The 16,758-nt window shown below is 43.7% G+C and overlaps 2 protein-coding genes across 2 annotated transcripts; both read right to left on the bottom strand.

Annotated features, from left to right (window-relative positions):
* Positions 1–2,636: 2,636 nt before the first annotated feature.
* Positions 2,637–7,237, bottom strand: LOC307091896 (protein ABHD12B). The gene is made up of 13 exons (XM_079758742.1): positions 6,922–7,237; positions 6,584–6,702; positions 6,349–6,454; positions 6,130–6,249; positions 6,005–6,035; positions 5,870–5,915; positions 5,145–5,274; positions 3,796–3,833; positions 3,635–3,714; positions 3,458–3,531; positions 3,133–3,211; positions 2,922–3,043; positions 2,637–2,828 (listed from the first exon to the last, which is right to left on the bottom strand). Exons 1-13 carry the CDS (start codon positions 7,020–7,022, stop codon positions 2,795–2,797), a joined length of 1,080 nt encoding a protein of 359 aa, XP_079614868.1. The 5' UTR covers positions 7,023–7,237; the 3' UTR covers positions 2,637–2,794.
* A 1,020-nt stretch (positions 7,238–8,257) lies between these two features.
* Positions 8,258–14,004, bottom strand: mocos (molybdenum cofactor sulfurase; the record flags this gene model as incomplete). The annotated part of the gene is made up of 15 exons (XM_079758993.1): positions 8,258–8,368; positions 8,570–8,674; positions 8,827–8,968; positions 9,087–9,180; positions 9,353–9,477; positions 9,814–9,901; positions 10,012–10,174; positions 10,918–11,319; positions 11,421–11,537; positions 12,100–12,299; positions 12,430–12,506; positions 12,717–13,376; positions 13,485–13,551; positions 13,725–13,814; positions 13,893–14,004. 15 exons carry the CDS (start codon positions 14,002–14,004, stop codon positions 8,258–8,260), a joined length of 2,553 nt encoding a protein of 850 aa, XP_079615119.1.
* Between the last annotated feature and the right edge of the window lie 2,754 nt (positions 14,005–16,758).

Here is a 16,758-nt window from a genome sequence, read left to right as displayed (position 1 = left end):
CATTAATCTGTCAGCTGGGTTTTTCAGCCACTCTGCAAGGGGAGAGGAAATGTAATCAATTATTACCCGGGAGATAACCTTGGAATAATTATTGTAATGAGACGTCTTGGAACAATTTACATTGGAATCATTCAAAAAATGGCAAAAGGTATGGCAATGCCCTCTTTCTCTTTTTTTCTAAAAGGTTGTGCCTCATCGCACGGTACAACGTTGATTGAATTCCCTGCTTGAGTACCAGCTTCTAGTTGTTTCTTACCCAGTTCCGAGATTGTGTCCCCAGATGACAACAACCTGCTTTGACCCGACGGTAACGCAAGACAGCGTCCGTGGTCAAGTCTCTCGCCGTTGGCTCTCCAGTGGAGTCACAGTACCCTTATTAGTTCCAACAAAACATAACCCGTGAAACAACAACAATGAACCTGCTAGATTGTCTGATTTGTATTCAAACTTGATTTTGCTTTTTTCTCAATAGAACAAACTGATCCAGAGAAAAACAAATCCCAAGTTTATTGGGCCATGGTTGGATGAGTAATACTCTCTCTAGGTCTAATTAAGAACATAAATCTTAACTTAACAAAACAGCACAATCTTGAATTTTCAAAATAGAATCTGTTATTTTTCCCCATCTTATTAGATGATTGAATAGATCCAATAGTAATACGACATGGGAGTGTAAACCAAGCTCTGTAATCCATTGACAAGACACTGTAAACGATTAAACTCAGTTGACACATAAGCTTTGCTTATTATTTTGGTATTTTTGAATTATTTTGTAATTCCTTTTTATTTCATTTTTATAAAACACTATTTTGTGAGGATGGTGACGTACGTTCACCAGTCCCAGGTGATTCTGGGCTGCCTTGTTTTATATATATATATATATATAATTTTTTTTTTAATATATATATATATATATAAAATGGTATATATATATACCATCAGTCACATATACACCAGTCAGCATAACATAAATATTCCATACAGATTTTGATTTAACACATTTAATTGTAACGTCTTTGTTCTACCAAGATAAATGAAAACTGGATTTCCATCGTTCAGGGATCTGTGGCACCATGTAGAATACTTCCCTGGGGCCTTTCTCCATTTATTCCTTTGGACAGTATGCCCTCAGGAGCAATGGCAGTAAAAATAATACAATAGAGCCTGCAAATAGAACTTTTTCAATCCTTACTTGAAATGGTGGGAGCATGTTCCATTTGGCCATAGACTTGGGAACACACAATGAGCTAAGGGAGATTTATTCCTCAGTGGTAAGGTGCATGTTGATGGTGTGTGGAGTACCGATGTGGTCCCAGACTCCCAGAATAATCCATCTCATTTCAACTTGTTTTGGTGGGATTTGTTGACTCGTCTGTTGATCCCCAAGGCCAATTTACCGCGGAATCATTCAAATGATAAACAAATGGCAAAGCCCACTTTCTGATCACCATGGGATGGTGTCTCAAGCACACAAGTTTGATTGAATTTCCTGCTAGACTACCAGGTATGATGTTGAATTCTACTCTCCAGAATTGTAAGTGTAGTCAGAATTGTTATAACTATAGCTGTTCTTTAGATTTGTGAACTATGGAAGCACATTATGTTGAAAACCAGCAGCTTTCATTGCTGAATTGAGCAAGAGGGATGTCTCTCACGAACCGCCTCGTCTCAAATCCTTGCGTTTGAGTCGAGATTGCTGTGTGTAGGAATTATGTTTCTTTCAAATCCACTCTTGATCCGAATCAGTGGCGGCAGAGCTTCAGAGCAGGTCACACACCAGACGAGCCAATAGTAGACGCGTACAGCAGATGGAGAACGCACCTCGGGTGATTCCAGTTTAATAGAATTCCAGTACATGAAACTAAAAAGCTGGTTTTGTACATTGTGCAAGAAATGTTGCGTTACCACAAGGGTAACGTTTCTCCATCTTTTAAAAGTTTACGTTAATCAAAGCAGGAGAAGTACACAAACGGTCGCACCTGATAGAAATAGTCCTGGTCTTCCACGTGGCCTCCTCTCAGTTAGAGCGGAGGAGGCCAAACAGAAGACCTCATGGCCAAAGAAGCACTGAAACCCCTGATTCACAAGTTTCACCCCACAACGCTTGCTTTCGTAGAGGTGCTAGAAATGGAAATCGGAGGGGCCTTGGAGTTCCCCCACCTTCCTTTGAGACTCAGACGAGTCTTCAAACTCTGCAAGCGGTCTTTAGGAGAGCAGGCAACGCCAATTTCAAAAGGAAGTTAGCCTGGCCTGTCAGGTCCCCCAGCTGTGCTGTTCTGGAACATTTGTATCTGAGCCAAAGGTTGGCAATAATGGATATACTACGGTGTGGCATGCCTTCTACAAGCTGATGGCTTATAACGACACATGCCTCAAACCTTCCATTATATTAATCCATGAAACAGTGTGACATACTGCATCCCCTGTTCCTGTATTAATATTGCTGTATTTTAAGTGTTAAGCATCCTTTATATGTATGTATATGTCTCTAATGTAAATAAAAGAAAAGAAAAGGAAAGAGGCAGGCCTTTTACTGTTTGTGTGAAACCATCTCATTGCAAAGCTCAGAGACCTGGGTTATTTTCTACCAAATTATTATTATTAATATTAATTTACCAATACATATACATATTTATTTGTAAGTATTGTGAACAATTCATCAGCACCAATACTGTTTTACAGATATGTTATGTCAATCAAACAAAGTCATTGGAATTATATTAACATAATAAAATTGATATCCTCTCAATTTATGTGACGCGTAAATTTAGGTCATCGTTGATTCTGAAGATCTTCACGACATTTCCTCTGTTGTAACCACAAAGTTCCTGTTGTGAACACAGTCAACATGTTATGGAATCATTTCGATTTGCCAACCAAACCTCTCATCTAACACTTGTGTATAGTGAAATGTTTCTCACCTGATGATGGCGGGCAGGCGAGGGTCTTTATATAATCCATTATGCAGATACCCTAGAGAGCTTTCAAACGTTACCATCCTGACTCGTTCGTCATCCTGGACACTTAATGCTGCCTGATACATCTGGAACAGAAACCCAGCATTCACACACAACAACGACAACAATAATATTACTGTTATTGTACCAGTTGTTATATACTGGCTCTTCTTACCTGTTGAGCATTACGAAGCGTAGTTAAATGATCATCCTCTGAATGAAGAAACAGAAGCGGGCTTCTTATTTTCTTTACACTGCAACATTATGAGAGCAAGCCATTTGTTGTTACTGGTAGTCAGGAACCCCATAGCCCCTCACCCACGCCAACTCAGCCAGCCAAGCTGAGCTATTTCATTTCAGGCAGCTGCACGGCCAGATACAGTGTACTGAATTTTTGAAATCTGGAAGTCTCTTGCCAAACCAGTAGGAAGGTCTCAATGCTACACATTGCAACTCTGAAGTGATGATACATATTTTTTGGATGTGTCACCAATACATACTTCTCGTCATTAGGGAAGATCAGGTTAGGGTCCAATTCGTCCCGCAATATAAACCTTTTAATCGTCTGTGAATACTGTGGATTTTAGAAAAGATGAGGTGAGATATGCAGTGAAATTGGTCTGACATGGAAATCCATTACAGGAATAGGCAGAGCAAGGAGAGTTTAAAAATATTACCCTGTAGAAGGGATTTTGAGGCATTGCCATCCGTGCATTTTTAAATGCACCTTCAAGGATCACCCCGTCAACTAGCACACCTTTAAAAAATATAGATGAATACTGTGTCAGTTTGATCTTCCAAAGATGAACTAAGTTGTTTAGTGCAAATCATATCATACCTTGCTCCATTAATTTGACAGCTGTGTTTGTAGCCACTCTGCAAGGGGAGAGGAAATGTAATCACTTTTCAATTAATACCCGACAATGAATCGTATCATTAATATTTTTATGAGATGTCTTGGAAAAATTGACCTTGGAATCATTCAAATTACTCCTGTCATTAAAAGGGGATGTGTCAGTTCAACTTTGATTGCATTTCCTGCTTCCCTAGCCAGGTTTGGAGTTTAATTCTACCCTCAAGTATTGTAAGTATAGTCAGAATTTTTATTTCTTCAGATATGTGAACTATAGGTTGGTATTTCTAGTCGCAGAAAATATGTATTCATATAAAAATAACCTTATTTTATGGATTACAACTCAACACATCTGCAAGTTTCAAATCTGCGATTCCCTCAAAATCTCCCTGAAAATATTAAAATACTCAAAAATCCAGATGTGGTTGGCTAGTTCACAGACCTGAACAGTAGGTGGAGCTGTACATCGGGGGAAAAAACTCTATATACAAAAAAACAGCAGCTTTACGTTGCTAATTTGAGCAAGGGGTCTTTCTGTTTCCAAACCATCTTGACTGTAATCCGTGTTTAAGGCGCAGTGTGTAGAATTGAGTGGCATCCAGCAGTGAGGTTGCAGATTGAAACCAACTGAATACCCCCACTCACCCCTCCCTTTCCAACGTTGCAGGCGAATCTAAGGTGGCCCGTGCTGACCTGAATGTGTAAAAGGCTCTTTATGGTTCCACGTTCACGCAAGGACAAGGGGGTTACGGACCCCTTACGTCCTTACGGACCCTCCTTGTGTCCTTGTGTTTTTCTCAAACGTTCTTTAGTCTTTAAAAATATAGTTCATAGATAAGATAGTTTATAGATCATCTTGAGGTCAACATAGTTATTTATCCTATTTTGTCACCACTACTAAAATAAGACTGTAATATGCATAAAACAGGAGTTAAATCCTATGTTTTTGCCGGTCTTTGACAACCAGTTTGTACATTTCCCACACCGCTCTGAGCGCCTGTGGCTTAGTGTGCGTGATTGTGTTTGTTTGCGTCAGAAAGAGGGCACTTATGCAGTAATTGTGCTTATACTTGCATCTATAGTACTCTTCGGATACTTATATTAAAATGCCTGAAGCTTACTCACGGCAGCATTGGATGTTGACGCTGAAATACAAATTGATTTATTCTCAAATAAGTTTACACATGAGAATCATGTTGGATTTTCAAACTGATTCACAAAATGACACATCTTCAACTCCAAATACCAACCAACAAGTTCACAAATCTTGACAGTAAACAGTTACAATAATCAGTGACAATAATTCTGGTAACCAGCTTCTAGTTCTTTCTTACCCGCTTCCAAGAGAGTGTCCCCAGATGAGCACCCGGCTGCCTCCGCTATACTCTTTGGCCCAGCGGTGCAGCCAGACAGTGTCCTTGGTAAGGACTTCCTCCGTGGGCTTTCCAGTCGAGTCACCGAACCCTGAAAGAATACCAACAGATGGTGTTTCAACTCATCAGGGATTTGACTTAGCTATGGCTTAACTTAACATATGAAACCTGTACATCTTGCGCCTGTACTATGCCACTGTTATCAACGGGCATGGACACAAAGGCCTGACGCAATTGGACAGACCTACAGCCAATCAAATCTAAGAAGCGTGTGACCCATCAGTAGCAGCCATCTTGGTTGTTTCTAAAAATGACCCAACAGTGCATCCCATAGGGTGTTTGTCTGTACAGCCAATAAAGCGGCCCCATATTAGATAAACTGTTGTGATTGGACCGACCAAGGCCAGGTCTGCTGTATATCTGTCTGAACAGGAGGGGGGCCGGATGCATTTGCTAGAGCAAATAAAACATGAGCTCCCAGATTCATATTGTTCCCAGGCTATGTACTTTTTCTCCACAGACCAAATTAATTCCGAGACCTGAATCAATGGAGCACACCCATTGATTCAGAGAACTGAGCAAATGGATAGTTGGGTTTAATTCTAGACACATACGATTTAATGTCTGCAGTGAAAAATAAAATTAACATATCATTGAGTTTACAGGCCTATGAGACATGGACCAACCTCTGTAATCCACTGACAACACATGGCAACCAATGGAACTCAATACCTGTTGAGACAAAATAATGTTCAATGAATTCCTTTCACATTTTCCATAGCTATAAAATCCTATTTCATGATTTCACGGTGGTTACTCACGTTGACCACTCCAATGCGATGCTTGGCTGCTCTGTTTGAATGCAAACACATTTCAGTGAGAACCGACTACTAGTTAGTAGTAGTTACTAATTCTATTGCTGTTACAATACAAACAAACCTTGTACCTTGTCTGTGTTCCACCATGTAGATAAATGATAACTGGACTTCCATCTTTCAGAGATCTCTGGTACCATGCAGAGTCCTTCCCTTGAGCTTCTTTCCACTTATCATCCGGGACAGTGTGCCTTGAGGAACAATCATAGTAATAATACAACAATAGAGCTCGCATTAGTCAGCACTTCAAACCCCTTCCTTGAAATGTAGCCTTGGGCTTGCAAACACACCATACGCCAAGGGAGATTCCTTCTTCAGGTTCAATGAACATGTTGATGGTGTGATTTAGTGCCAGTTCAGCCGGATGACTGAGATCAAAAACAAATGGTGCTCTGACTGAAAATAGATCAAGGTAAAAGTTAGCCCATATAAATTAGTCAACAAAGGATTAATGGAGATACGTTTACAGGGTACTTTTGCATGGGTGGACTGGATTTGAACAGTGATTTCCAGGAGTTAACTTACTTCGATGATAATATACACGCTGCCTTATTATTTCAGGAAGCTCCTCCAAGATAGGCATCATAATAAAAATAGCACAAAGTGCAAATGCGCCACTTTTTACCCAAAACCACAATTTTGATCTGCAGGGAGAGACCGAAGGGTATGTGAAAGAGGGTCAGAGGGAACATGGTTGTTTATTACCAGGGGGAAAACCAGTGGGCATCGATATTACATAAGGGTCTTAGAGCTCATCAGCCATTTGTAAGGCCATACTTTATGTTTGTTATATTGAATAAGCTGCAGTTATACAATAATGGTTATGATTTGAATGATCACAACTTTGTCAGAGTAAAACTTACGCCAGCCCCTTCTCTTCCTGGCAAACGGTTGTTTTCGTCTGCATGCGAGAGGATGAGGACACATTCTCGCCATCAGAATGTTCAGTAACTCTTTTCCTCATTGTACTTAGTAATTACTAAGTAAGTAGAGTTAGTATGTGCAGGGAATATGAAATGACTTCAGCCTCCACTCCAACGCGTATCTGGAGTGTCTCTTACCAGAGGGGGAATACAATATAGCGAAAAAAAAATACCATGCATTGCATCGCTATCCGGGTCATTTCCAGTCTTTACTTCCTATGAGCAGCCGACTCCCTGAAAAGCATGACTGTGACAAATTATATGCCCGAAACATGTACACATCTTTATTGTTTTACTATTTTAGTCATACCCTTGGATTTCAGACTGAAAGGGATGTTCCTTAGACTTGTGTCCCTCTTACTCGCCGCTAAACCCATGTATCAGAAAGTCCCGCCCTCTCTCTCGCCAATAACGGCGAGCTCGTAAGTCCGCCCTTTCCGGTAGACCCCCATGGGACCTCTGAGATCGTAAAATATGAATGGGTTTCAATGGAGAGAAGTTAATTATTTTCTGGTCCCAGTTTTATATGCCCTGGATTACACATATGTTGTTTGTGGATTTAAACTATAATTTTTGGGGGCATCCCGTTCAACAGGTTCCAGAATTTCCCACCGGGATAATGAAACTGTAAACGGCCTACACGGGCAGTGCCCATTGCACACAAAACCTTTAAGAAACTGTGATGCATTTATTTGCCTCCTGTGAATTATACAAGGACAGTAATGAGCTATTTCTTCCTTCTCAGAGACACACAAAGCGTAAACAAAAATGGAATTCCCATGAAAACTGACATATCTGTTGCAGGCATAAAGAAATATGTGGAACATTCTGCGACAGCTCAATACAAATACTTTTATGTTTGTTCGATAATTGTTGATCGGCAAAACCTTTTTTAGAAGTTTATTTCTGAATTCAACTTAGTACGTGATTTGACAATGTAAAAATAGCCTACATGTCCTAATATGACTTCATTCAGAAGTCAACTAGACCTTTTGACTGTCAATGGTTTGAACTAGCTGTAATGATTGACTAGTGATGATAAAAATCATGAATTCAATCAGTTGTGCGGAGTGTTTTTATAACCACCTACGAAGTGAGAGGGACTTGTGTGTGCATGGTCAACGATTTAGTTTCTGTGACTTGACAAAACAAGTGGCTAGAATTAGCAAAATGTACATGCAAAGAAACCCTTATTTCCTAGGACTCTGCCAGGAGGAGAAAGTTTCAAGTGTTTACAGTGGAAATACATATGCAAATAAATATTCGGACAACACAATCACAAGGAGGGATCCAAGGTTCTGTGCAGTACAGCAGAGCCGACAGAGAGAGCCCGAGCTGAGGGGGAGTCTCCCTGAACCTCACGGCTAAGGTACACTCCAAAGGTCAGCTAGAGAAATAAAGAAATCACACAAGCACACACACACACACACACACACACACACACACACACACACACACACACACACACACACACACACACACACACACACACACACATTATGCAAAAGCCATTATCTATAGATGCACGCCGTGCACAACCACATTGTGCACACGGCTGTAAAAGCAAGTAGGGACGGTTTGGAACAACCTTCCCCGAGCGGCAGGCTGAGAGAGCCAGAAGAGGAGCCTTGCTCTTAGCCCCGGTGTCCTGGTCCACGCAGATCATCTGGCACCTTCCACATCGACCTCCAACCTGATGTTTAAGAAGCACATAAACGCACTATGAAAGCCCTTGTTGTATTGGATTCACCTTTTGTGTTTTTCGTCATGTATCCCTGCAGCCCCACAACCAATCGATTCATTCCGTCATTCATTCATTAAATGCAATCAGATGCGTCAGCTCACAAGAAATTGAGCGTTTCCGATGATCAGCTGTGACCAAGAATCCTCTTCAAATGGCTCCACTCCAGCGACGACCAAATTGGCTCGAAAGCGGCTGATGAGATCCTGTCTCTCGAGAGGCTGGCTGTCTTCCGAGGATTCCTGTCTGTTCCACGGCGATACAGTGGACACAGAACGGGGAAGACGGCATATCCATTTCCGTTTGTTGTTAATCTCAGAGCATCGAAAAAAGTTGCCTTATTTTGTGTTAAAACCAAATTGACCTGCTTCGAATCTGTTCCTGGATGAGGTCCACGCTGGCCTGGTTGATCAGGAGATATTGAGCTTCATTCACAAGGGAGAGCGCAGCGGTGGAGGCTGCTGACAGGGCAATAGCATGCATTACCACAGTGCTTCGATGCAGTCCAGTCCTTCCCTTATTTCACTTTAGTACATCACAGTGGTTTTAAAGGAATGGAATAAATTGCACCACAAGAAAAACTAAATAAAAACATAAAATGTAGTGGATCTGACACCAAGCTTTCGATACCTGTGTCCAATCTTTTCTGCCCTCCTCGGATAGAATCAGGACTTTGTCGTATCAGACGGCAGGGCTGTCCCAGGAAGTCGGAGAGCCACGCCGCGGCTTCGTCCCCGGAGTCCACTGTCTCCACCCTGGAAGAGGAGAAGGTCGGTGAATATTGTGTCCCAGATTCTATGAGGATCATTTGGCCTTTAGATGATCACAGGGCTTTCCAGGGCACAACATGTACTTTCAGAACGTCATTAGATAGTCCCTTTACCTTGGACTTGTGTCAGAAAAGTTTGGCAGAAAAGAGCAATAAATACTGCACTTATTATGTAAATAATTCTGCTCTCTCTATTCTTCAGAGCAAATTCAGCAAACGGAAAGCTAAATTGCTTCAAGTCAGTTGAAAGACTGTGATGCTGTGTGATGTTATGTCACAAATATTATATCAAATACTACAAATTTAGAAAAGGCCAACTAACCTGTCACTACAAACTTTGCTTTGACACACCCTTTGACTTGTCCTCAACGTAGCTGCGCTTTCCAGCGGTACCGAAAGGTTATCCATCCCTACAGGCAGAGTTCAATCACACAGCATTGAGGGACAGGAGCAGAGGCGTGGCAGTGGTTTGTTTGTCAAACGTTTCGTGCCGGGGTACGACCCCGATGCACGCCCTGACCTGGTGCGCTCAGCGACAGCTGCCCCAGGGAGAGATGGACCCGCGGTAGGATCTGGCACAAGCGCGGCTCCCTCTTCTGGCTCAGACACACCCCGTGGCCGTTGACCACCATCCAGCTCCGGTCGAACAGCAGCCCGGAGGCTCCCAGCGGCCAGTCGCACACCTGGGAAACAAAAAGGACGAAATGAAAGGATAGATGGTAGAAAATCGTTGAAACTCCGTGCTGTTCGTGGCATTCCTATAATGAAATACATCCATCTTCACTCCGATCCTGACAGGACGGGAGAAACATCATTTCGGGACTGGAGACTTCGCCGCAGCATCATCCGCGGGTCTTCGCCGTAGCTCGGCGGTTGGTTAATGGAGCCAGCAGCAGAAACTGCTGATAGATGCACGGTTATGATTGTACTGTTACAGCCATCAGTGTCTTGGATGGCAACGTTGGAGGCCCATCCTACGTCCCGCACATAATATTATGTCACACATCGTAAAGCCTCTACAGCACATAACATATACACTGCTCTAGCAGTGTATATGTTGTTGTCACAAAGGTCAGGATCCTATACGTGAAGGGTTATTACATGCTTAGAACCTAATTTATACAATGTGATCAGGTGGGTCTCATTTTGGGTCAAAAGCGGATGGGGCCAGCAGCGGATTGGATTAAGGAGGTGGCTTCATGTATGTAAGGGAGGGGCGGGTCATTGAGAATAAGGACGTGGCGTCAATGATTACTTTCAATTATGTAGTGGTATATCTTACACTGGCAACGTGAAAATGCACTGCATGTATAACTTATACACACAACTAACTTATAAGCACATGATAGTCAATCGATAGTTAATATTGTGTAAATATTACAGTTTCACGTGTTGGCATTCTGTGAGAGATGTGGTGGACACAGACCTCAAATGCCGCACACGACTTGACGGGGTAGATGTAGATGTGGGTCAGTATGTAGGGGTTCTTCGGGAGGGTCGTGTCTACACCGCTACTGGGTCGTACACATCCCACCAGTGATGGTCCTGCTGGTCTGCGCGTCTCAACCTCCTGCTCAATGCCGCCATTGGCCGGCGGTTTGATTAAACGTTTCCGGTGTGAGTTTCCACACGGCCCGGTCTTTGTTTGTCGTAGGTTTTCGAGCCTCACTCGGTCCACTCGGGGTGGCTTTTCGACAAAGCAGTCCACAACGAAGCTCAGGAAGGTCTGACAGTCGTCGAAGGTCGACATGTAGCCAAAGGAGACGCGCACGGAGCCTGTGGGCTTGCCGTCCACCAGGTCTATGCTGTCCCCACACACATGGCCGGCCTGGCACGAGAAGAGAAGACAATCACATTTACAACCACATTTGATTTTTTTGGAAAATTGGACTTCCATTGCACCCGAAATCCTATTTTGGTTTTTCTCACCTTGAGATTGTTCTTCACCTCTTGATCGGTGATATCCAGGAAGTGCTGGCAGGCCCCGGTGTTGCAGAAGCATCCCGTGCGCAAATGTATGTTGTAAAGACTGGCCAGTTTATCCACCTGAAGTCCGTATAAACATGAGCCCATTCGATTCTTAATAAGCATTGAGTATTCAAACACACATAATACCCATCATCCCCAAAAGTAAACACACATCCGAACCCAGACAAATAATCAATACTTCCAGCTAACCTCAATCGAACGACTTTATCGGACGTTGAATCACAAAGCCACATCATGAGACTGCCGCAAATTTTGTGTGTATAGGAGCATTACAAAGTTAGACATTGTGTTTGTGGTAATGGTCTTTGGGTCAACGGTTAGGAATGAATCTTTAAATATTCTGTCATTATGGGAAGACGGTGTTGTTTGAAACTGCCAGTGTTTTTCATGCAAGACATGGAAAAACAACGTTTTTTTTAGCCTTTGTTTTGGTATGTTCACGTTGTCTTGAGTCAACCCGATATTAAAAAAGATTATGCATTCTAGTGCAGAATACAAGCCCTATTGAATGGAAAACGTGTATTGTTGATATTAGTACGGCAACGGCGTAACAGAGTGTATTTTGCATTATTGATTTTATTTTGACAGGGGAAAAAATAATAAAATGAACAAACTGCACCTGGGAGTACCCAATTATGTGTCCACAGCCGTCCAGCAGGTTGAAGTTGAGGATGGCCCCCTGTGTGTCTGGACTGTCAAACTGGCCTTGGGTGTACATCCGAGCCACGGGATGCCCGTTACCATGGCAAAGGCAGGAGAGCAGCATGTGAGTGTAGCGTGCTAGGCCAAAGGCGTGCGGCTGGATTTGGTCCATTCCTCCTGAAGACAGCGGATGCAGAGAGGGGGCTGTTTGAGTATCCTCGACGCCGATTATAAACACACTTCAAGGCCTGTTCGTGTTTACAAATCCATTTCCCTCCTCCCATCGGTCCAGCTTCCTTCTTATTACCTGTGATCCTCTGCAGGGCATCAAAGCTGTGGCTCAGGGCGATAATGTCCAAGAAAGAAACACTGCCATCTTCAAACCTTCAATTTGTAGAAATCAAAAAAACGAATTATAATAATAAAATGTTTAAAATACGTTAATAAACACTTGAATGCATTCAAAACAAATAAAAACGGAAACGATGTTGCCGTAGCTAAGAGCTACCCATATGGTGTAGCCGCGTGTGCGTGTGCGTGTGCGTGCGTGCGCGTGTGCGTGTGTGTGTGTGTTTACTTTCTAATTCTCATCACCTGTCACAGACGTTCGCTGTGGGCACAAAGTAATCTTCCCCAGCCAGGTAGCCAGCTGCTGTCCCCCCGCCGAAATAGCTCTTCTCCAGGCAGGCCGCAGCCTGGTTACGAACCAGCAGCGCCCCCAGGCCTGTGGGGAAGCCAAACATCTTGTAGAAGGAGAGCGGGACAAAGTCTGCAGCGCAGCTCTGCAGGTTCAGCGCGGAGCAGCCCACGTGCGCGGCAGCGTCCAGCAGGACGAACCAGCGGCCGCGGTGGTCGCACGCCGGGTAGAGGCGCCTGGCCCGGATGCCCCGCACGTGACCCAGGGGGTACTTCCTGCCAGAGAAGTTGCTCTGTGCGGGGTAACAGAACAGGTGTGGCGTCTGACAGGCACCGGGACCGTCACGACCCCCCGCGCCCTCCGCTCCGTCCCTCGCCCGGCCTTCTACCTCCCGGGGGGACACTGGGATTGGGAGAGCCCCCTGCGCTGAGGCCGGGCCGCGGATGCCGACCACGGAGGTGTGATTGTCGGTCAGATAGCAGAATAGACTGCCTGGCTCGGTGGCAGTCGGGGCGCTCCACGGAAAGGCCTCAGACACTAACTTGAGGGCCGCTGTGCTTCCGGAGGTGAAGATGACGGAGTATTCCTCAGGGGTGGTGTTGAAGTGCTGCAGTATCCTGTCAGGGGGGCGGGGGGGGCGTATCATGTGACTGTTTGCATACTTAACCCAGTGCAAGTGCAATGCAAATAAATTTTGTGATCTGGTAAGCAGGCTGTAGTCCTACCTGTATCTGACATGGTCAACTGTGTCTTGGGTTAATCTACTGCTGGGGTTGTGGCTGTGGGGGTTTCCTGTGTGGTAAATATGGTAAACATGTTAAAGATCAAGTCAATCTGAAATAGTGTGTGTGGGGGTATCCACTGCTAGCCACGTATTTTGGGTAACGTCATTGTTTCGCATGGGAAAATATTTAATAACATAGTGTGGTATGAAGAGTACATGACTACAACTCAACTTTTCTTACCATATACGTTCTTTGAAATGTCGAGGCAAAACTCCCTCACCGCTGATTCGGGATACAGGGTTGCGCCTGCGTGGTCCAGGTAAGTGACTCCTATATGGAAAACACCAGACAGACTTTAAACACGCAGAGTCCCCCAGCACAGGCTCCACTTTACAGCACGCCAATTACCTTTAATCCTGGTAAACTCCGTTTTGATCACGTCTTCCAAGTTTACTGAATAACCACTGGGACTGCAAATGTCCCTGAAAGTCTCAAGAGAGCAGAGATTTCTGAACTCCATTGCACACATTATTGCCGCTTCGCAAGTGGAACTTCTTCAGCCGTTTGAAGAGAGTGTGTCAGGCCAACTCGGTCCGGTCAATGTTCATGTTGACACAACGACGAAGCCCGGGTTGTACCAAGACCATGTCGAAACCGTTTTCCTCGCATGCTTCCTTGAATCAATGATGGGCAATAGGTTGCGTAAATGGACAACTTTTAACATATGCAGCCTATGCCTCTACACTGGGGTAGACTTCAACCTGCTGTGTTCCGTGCTGCAGTGTATGTTGTGGATAAACACCATACACTATAACACTTAAACAAAATGCGAGAGGTCGACAAGGACAAGGAGCAAAACCTGAGTTGGTGTGCAATGAGTTCCTGATCTGGCATCAGGCTTCAGGTTATATTCCGAAACGGTGTGGCTTCCACCAACATGCACTGACGGTGCACTACAATCACAACACTTTATGCATCGCACTGTGATACCTCCGTGTCCCCATCCCAGTTCCCCATCAATAAGCAATTCCTCTGAATTCTCAGTAAAGTGTAAAGGAGTTACATCTTAAACATGACAGTAATATCATATGTAGGGTGGTAAAATACTATGTGATTAAAATCAACTTTATTAATTAAACTGATTAAAAACAGAGATAATAAACGGTAATAAATAATGAACCACACGATGAGCCATGTATAATCAAAGAAAGATATGACTACACAGGCACAATGACAATCTACTAAGACAATAAGCATGCATTCCAACAATTGACAACAACGGGTTGTTGTGGTCGTGTAATACATTCACAAAGCAGGCAGTGTTTGACTAAGTGTAGTATTAACTAGTTAACTTTAACCTTTAAGTTAGTGTAGGCAAAGTGAGAGACAGACGGTGTAAATGAGGGACACGGGAATGCCCCTCCGGATGTAGCCCTTTGTTGACCTTTCCTTCATATGGGCCAGATAATGGCTCCTTTACCCATGTGGTACATAGATTAATTCAGCGTTTGACATTTAGCTTTAATTGTGACAATACTTAGTTAACCTTAACATATAACGGTATAGAGGTCATTGAATATGGAGAGATAACGGCTTCAGTTGTTACCTGTCACCCTAGGACCAGATCTGATCAAAACATGAGTTAAGGAGCTCCCAGCAAAGGATTGCAATAAAAGACAAATGGAATTCTCTTGGAATAGGGCCCTGAGCTGCCTTTTCCTTGCCTTTTCCACACTGGTTTCAAACATGCGGGCCAGATATGACTTATACTTCTTTCAAACCTCAGTCACTTACTCCCATATGTACCGTACGGATTGCCTACCATCGCCCGATGGTAGTGTATGAAAAAACAGAGGAGAGAATAGTAGCACAAGTCTTGAGTACCAGATATGGAGCAATCATAATACTATGCAAACTAATTCCCCTTTTCAAAATCGCCCAATCAACTCTGCATATTTTCAATTTCGAACACATACTTTCCAATTATTTATTCCTGATAAGATATTTTCCACTAATGTAAGTGATCGTTGATGTTAAATTTGTGGATGTCCTTTACAACTGCCTTTGTAACATTTATAATAACATAATTACTTTAAATTAACGGTGTCCCTCTGTGGGTAATCAATGTATTCTAATCCGGGTTTAAATATAATCCCAAATGGTGTAATCCTTTGTACAAAAGATGGAACCACATAATGTTGTCTCACATGGCTAACAGTATTTTAGTAAAAGACCAAAGAAAAAAAGAATTTGGGCCTACCAAAATAACGCATTTGCACACATGCACACACACACACACACACACACAGACACACACACACTAACTCAGACACACATAGAGACACAGTTCCCTGAATCTATGATTCCAAGCATACTGTACGTAACCACCATCAACTGCTTAACAAATTGAGTGTCTAATGAAGGGTATTGATTATAGACCCCTATAGTGACAGCTTCTGTTTGGGCTCTTCTTGGGTCCGGGGGTCATCTTCTGCCAGCCATGGCACCACAGCAGCCAGCATTGTCTGCGTGCAACGCAGTGAAAAGTAATTAAATATGCCACTTATGCTTGGCTGAACCATTCCCCTTTACAATGTGGGAGGCAGACTGAATACATGTTTCTGTGCAGAAGGGGTTGTATTGTATCCGCGATGGCCTCATTAAGGGCTGGGGCCGAAGGCCTTGACGTTGGGGGAGGGGTCGTGTTGGGGAGAGAGGGGCCAGAGCACCCCATGAAGACATTGTGCTGAACAAAACTGAACACCTCAGACATCACAGTGTCCCCCCCCCCTCCCCCAGCTTTTTCTTCTCAATTAGTGCCCAAGGCTGTCTGGTGCAAAATAAATGAGGATTTTTACACAGAGGGATTTATTCTTAAAAAAATTAAAGGGGAAAGCAGACTTTGTTGAAACAGGAAGTTCATTGAGAACCTGGTGATCAGCACAGCGGTCGTGCTGGGTTGTTCGTCACACAGTTACACTTGATCTTTCTTCTTGCCTTCCAAAAGTTCACATCCTTTTCTTCCCTGTGATCACCCAGCAGTGCTTCCCTTGAAGCAGTGCATCGATTGCAGCCTCTTTTTCGTTTGTTTTTTCTTTAAAGGCACCTCTGAATGTGCGTTTGTCTGTTTGTGTGTGTGTGTGCTGTAAAGTGTAACTGTAGCCCGGTCATCCATGCTGGCCGGCGCCCAGACCAGAGAGAGTCTCCGTCGCCCTGCCCTCCGGCCCCGGGCGCCGGCTGAGCCGCCCGCAGAGGAAACGCCTCCTGCCTGGAG

The sequence above is a fragment of the Pollachius pollachius genome, assembly GCF_949987615.1.
Source record: "Pollachius pollachius genome assembly, chromosome: 2".
Lineage (NCBI taxonomy): Eukaryota > Metazoa > Chordata > Actinopteri > Gadiformes > Gadidae > Pollachius > Pollachius pollachius.
The sequence above is the reverse complement of the archived record's forward strand: the minus strand, read 5'-3'. Positions and strand labels throughout refer to the sequence as shown.

Bases quoted from the DNA above. Each gene is read 5' to 3' on its own strand.
- LOC307091896 (XM_079758742.1), bottom strand. From the start codon at position 7,022: ATGAGGAAAAGAGTTACTGAACATTCTGATGGCGAGAATGTGTCCTCA. The intron at 3,212-3,457 runs GTATGTATTGGT...ATAATGTTGCAG, and splicing joins ATCTTCCCTAATGACGAGAA to TGTAAAGAAAATAAGAAGCC. The intron at 3,044-3,132 runs GTAAGAAGAGCC...TTTCTGTTCCAG, and splicing joins CGCTTCGTAATGCTCAACAG to ATGTATCAGGCAGCATTAAG.